At 48.8% G+C, this 4920-nt stretch overlaps 1 protein-coding gene across 1 annotated transcript; it reads left to right on the top strand.

Moving 5' to 3' along the window:
• The first annotated feature begins 429 nt into the window (after positions 1-429).
• On the top strand, positions 430-4063 carry GRIFIN (galectin-related inter-fiber protein). Its single transcript, XM_042037429.1, has 4 exons — positions 430-532; positions 1962-2041; positions 2134-2296; positions 2723-4063. The coding sequence occupies exons 1-4, from the start codon at positions 521-523 to the stop codon at positions 2882-2884; spliced, it is 417 nt and encodes a 138-aa protein (XP_041893363.1). The 5' UTR covers positions 430-520; the 3' UTR covers positions 2885-4063.
• The last annotated feature ends 857 nt before the right edge of the window (positions 4064-4920 follow it).

The raw sequence follows: 4920 nt of genomic DNA, 5'->3' as shown, positions 1-4920 counted from the left end.
CGGCTGTGACAGAGCTGGCATCAGCTCATTTCAGGCCAGGCTGTGACTCACAAAGAGAGAAAAAAGAAAACAGGGAGGGAAAGCAATCTCTGATGGTCAGGGTGAAGCCGAGCCCCTGTCGGAGGCACCATTTCTCCTCTGCACCTCCCTTCTCTCTGCACCTTGAGGTGGATACGACTCACGGTATCTCCCTCAGCTTTGGGAGTCCCCATCCTTCCTTCGTGCCTTAAACAGATCTGACCCTCCTGGATCACTGCCACACACGGCTCCATCACGTCAGAGCCCAGCGCTGCGGGCAGCAGCGGGGCTGGATTAGTCCCACACGGGTGAACGGGCTGACCCTGCCGGGCTCAGCGGGATTTGCTGCTCCCCATCTCGGCCGTGCCTGGCAGCTCTGACAGGAGTCCTCAGCCCGCTGGTGATGCCAATCCCTGCATACGTGGGCTCCTGGCCGGCAGTGTCTATAAAGACCCCTCTGTCCGTGCGCCCGGGAGGGGCTGCAGCGCGGGGCCGGCGAGCGATGGCATTGCGGGTAAGCGCTGGGGACAGGATGTGGCACTGCCTGGGCTGTGTGGGGGTGACAGCACGGGTCTGGTAGTGGATAAGGGAAAGCGGCAGAGAAGGGCAGGACAGGTAGAAATCCTGAAAAACAGGAGTGCTACTTACAGTGCTGCTCCTCTCTGTCAGTCTGCAAACCTGAGCTTCAGGTGCTCAGTAGCGGGCAGTAGGACAGATTTTCATCTTGGTTGTACCAGGGCTGGTCTGGGGTAATGCTGCTTTAATGGCAGCAGTTCTCACTTGGAGGGTTTTAGCTGAGACCTGTGTGTTGCCCTCCCTGTGCTGGGACAGCCAGCAGCAAAGAGGGGATGGCTCTTTCCCTGTGTGTGGTGTGTCTCTTGCTGGGGTTGCTGCAATGAGGACAAGCTAAGGGCCGAGGCAACGTGAACCTGGGCGCTGCCATCATCACTCGCTCTTTGAAACTACAACTTAGCTCCAGCAGCTGCCTGTGTCTCACAGGGGTGAACACGGGTCAGAGCCTTTCAGTGACCATGTGTGGGATCCCAAAGCTGCCCCCCTAAAGTAGCCAGGCACAAGGGTGTGAGGCTGGCCATCGCCAGCTCCTGACCAAATGTCTCAGCTCCTGCCCAAAAGTATGTATATCCCAAAAAAGCATTGGAAATAGGAACTCATGACAGACAAAGAAACAGGGGAATGGAAGTCCTGAGCTATAGGAAGGGAGAAACAGGCACACAACTGACAGTGGAGATGTCAAGGCTGGGGAAATTCTTCCAATGTGAGCAATAAGTTTGCAAGAGGGGATGCTTAGAAATGCAAGATCATTAGAGTGCTAGAAAAAAAAGTGGGGTGAAATGGCAAGAACTTCTTATTAAAACGATTTATTTAATAAAACTATGAATTATTCAGAAAGGAACATTTTCCAGCTCATTTTATGCAAGTTTAACCTTGGAGATGGGGAGAGCACGTGGAACAGGGGATCAGGCAGGAACTTGGGGGAAGAATCAGCCATGTAATGCTGGATGAGCTCAGACTGGATGTCACTTTACACCTGTTCCTCTGCTTCAAAGCATCACAAAGTTTTCTGCTTCAGATTTTGTATTGCTCAGGTGCAGAGAGAAGCAGAATATCTTTGTGTCCTGACAATAACGAAGGCATACAAGTTCTTCTTTAATTTTTGCTCTCTGATCCCGCTCAGCTCTTTACAAAAGACCTTGGGGACAACAAATCCCACTTCATCAACTCGGTGTCATAGAGACTTGATTTCTTATCAGTTTAGAGTCCCTGAGATTATTTAGGATCAAGAAAAAGACGGGGATAGAGAGTGTGCCTGTGTGGGAAGGGGAGAGAAAGAAGATGACAATGAAAAGGTGAGAAAGAAGTGTAAGGACTGAGTGGGGCACTGCATCTCTGCCACCTTTCTGTGTCCTGCTCCTTGTCTGCAGTTCGAGGCCCTGCACCCAGAGGGAATCTGTCCTGGATGGAGCATCGTGGTCCAGGGCAAGACCAGTTCCAGCTCAAGCATGTAAGGACACACTCTGCTCGCAGCTCTCGTGGCTCACGAGGGCCAGCATCATCGCTCCACAGCTCTCCATCACTTTTCTCTCACTGTCTTAGGTTTGAAATTAATTTGCTCTCTGATCCTGGAGACCAAATCGCTCTCCACTTTAACCCTCGCTTCTCCAGCTCCAGAATCGTCTGCAACTCTTTTCTCAACAGCCACTGGGGGCAGGAAGAGGTTAACAACACTTTCCCTTTCAAAGCAAAGGAACCCTTTCAGGTAACCCTGTGTCACCCCACAGGTCTCCTCAGGTGTAACTGGAATAACCCAGCAAATATTGGGGTGCTCCCAATATTTCCTGCCAGCACCATACCCAGCAACACCCCTTCTCTGGCTTTGTCTCCTGTTAGTAATTCTGTTATAACCTGGTGATTTATAACCAGCTCTGGCACAGACATGCAGAGCTCCATCAATAATCCCTGGATGCTGCATTTGTTTTCAATTTAGGTTTTGCATTACCACCAGATTTTGTTATCATGAAACAAAAATCTCAGTTATTCTCTCCTTTTGCCCAGAGTGGGGGTGAGCAGCCTGTGTGTCAGCTCTGGCAGGATTTGAAGTGGGTGGACAGATCCAGAAGTTCACTGACATGATGGAAGCAAGGTCCAGTAAGGCCACATGAACCTAACACAGTCTCTCTTTCAGGTTGAAATCTACTCTGACCAGGACTATTTCCACATTTTCATCAATGAAAACAAAGTCCTGCAGTACAAGCATCGGCAGAAGAATCTTTCATCCATCACCAAGCTGCAGATTCTCAATGATATTGACATTTCTTCAGTGGAAATCACCAAACGAGGTCTTTAGTAGAAACCAGAGTTGGGACTCTCTCACAGACCATTCCCCCTTAAGCTCCTGATCCAGCCAGGGATCATTTCCTCCCCATTTCCACATGCCACCACCAGCCAGGGAGGTAGCCATGTGTCCTCATAGCGGAAGGGATGGTCATTCCATCACAAGCTGCTAAGACATCACCCGGCCACGTCACTCACTGTAGCCCAGCCCATCAAAGACCATCTCCCCCTACACCTTAGGGTGCACAACAGGCTTTGTAGGTCTGATCCTCTTTGCTGCACATCAAAACCTGTCTTGAGTAGTCTGGACACCTGAATGCTACCTTAGAAATTGTGTTTGCCCAAGAGTAGGGTGTGAATGAGCACCAGTTCTCAGCTGGCCACGTGGTGAATGTGGATGTTAGGGGTGGAAAGGGACACTTCTTTCCAGAAGCTGGGTAAGAATGATACCAGATTTGCCTAAATAAAATCAACCAAGGAAATCCCTGCTGCAACATCGCTCTCTCGGCAGATCCATTAAATCATTCATTCCCTGCCAATCCAGGCACCTGGCCATGAGCAGGGGCTGATCACGGGGCAGAAGGACACGGCTGAGGTTTGTGTGATTTTGGCATTGGGAAAATACTGCATTTTTGCTTTGAGGGCTAATAGAAGGTGAAGGTCCCTTGTAGGTGGATCACTGGGTATTACCAGGGATTCCTTTCACCAGCTGAGAGATGTTTGCTCAGCTCTAGTCCTGCCAAGTCCAGGCTTCTCAGACAGACCCCCAGAGTGGTGTAGTGTGTCACAGAAGGGCAAGAGCTTGAGGAGATACATAAAAGCACATGGTTCCTCCCTCATGCACCAGAAATGCAGCTGGACTCCAGCAACAGAGACTGAGCAAACCAAGGTCTTGAAATGATGATAAGCTTGGAATGAACAGAGTGCCTGGGGATATGCATGGATAGCCTCTGGCTTTCCTCTGCTTTATTGTTTTCTTTTCTCCCCCTTTTTAGTTGTCTCTCAAAACAATCCACTTGTTCCTTGCACCCTCTTCTCTTTTGCAGCCTCTTCCTTGGAGCACAACATAGCTCTGACTCCAGGCCACAGCAGAGTAAAAGATGTTATTTTCACTTTGTTTTAATTACGTGCATCATAAACAGCGTAATGTCACAGTGTTAAATCTGAACAGGAACTTATTCCAAAAATGCAATTACAGCTGCCCCCAAATCATTCCTTCGTTCCTCAGGTATAAGACAGAGCACATTCCTGATGGAAAAGGCAAAGATGATCCTGCCTTGCCAGTCCTTTCCATTGAGGAGAAATCATTCAGTAAGAAGTCAGCCCTGATCCATCCTTGCCTTTGGATGAGACCTCTGAAGGTTGCAGCTTTGCTCCGGCCTTTTCTCAGTGCTCAGACTGGCCATCCCCAGAACATCCTTCTATTTGCAGTTTCAAGGACTTGTGAGGAAGAGGTGGGTGTAGAAAACCACAACACATGATTCCACAAACCTGACATTTATGAATCTCTTAAGAGGTTTCTAGTGTTTTTCCAGCCTATAAAGAACGCTAACAGGAAACCATCCTGTTCTTGTAGCAAAGGGCCCACTGAGAATGCAAAAAGGTGCCAAAGGGTATCTTTTCCCCCAAAAAAAGAACAGAAAACATGTTTTGGAAGTAGCACTGGTCTTGATGGCAAGTCAGGAAAGTTGGAGATGGTGAGACTTCCTCCAGCCTGGAATAAATCCATCACCAATGGGACAAGGGAGTCGACTCAAATTCTGGTTGTCATAATGTAACCCAAGGCTTCAACAAACTTTGCTCTCATGGCCATGCCTTCAGCAAAACAGGCACAAACCCAGACAAAACCAAGCCTGCTGGGATCTCTGTGTCATCCCTCTGATAAGGCTGAGCAGCGTTTGAAAGAAATTGCCCTTTCTATTTGTGCTTTTTTGGGGGCTGATAAAGACAGATAATTTTTCATGGAGGAAAAGTGATGAAATTATTTATAAGGGTAATACTTTGTGCTTATATGGCCACCAGCTGCATCCATAGCCACTGCTGCAGGAG

Source organism: Corvus kubaryi, unplaced genomic scaffold (genome assembly GCF_017639235.1).
Source record: "Corvus kubaryi isolate FWS band 111438036 unplaced genomic scaffold, C.kubaryi_AGA036_p1.0 37387, whole genome shotgun sequence".
NCBI classification, from domain to species: Eukaryota; Metazoa; Chordata; class Aves; order Passeriformes; family Corvidae; genus Corvus; species Corvus kubaryi.
The sequence above is the reverse complement of the archived record's forward strand: the minus strand, read 5'-3'. Positions and strand labels throughout refer to the sequence as shown.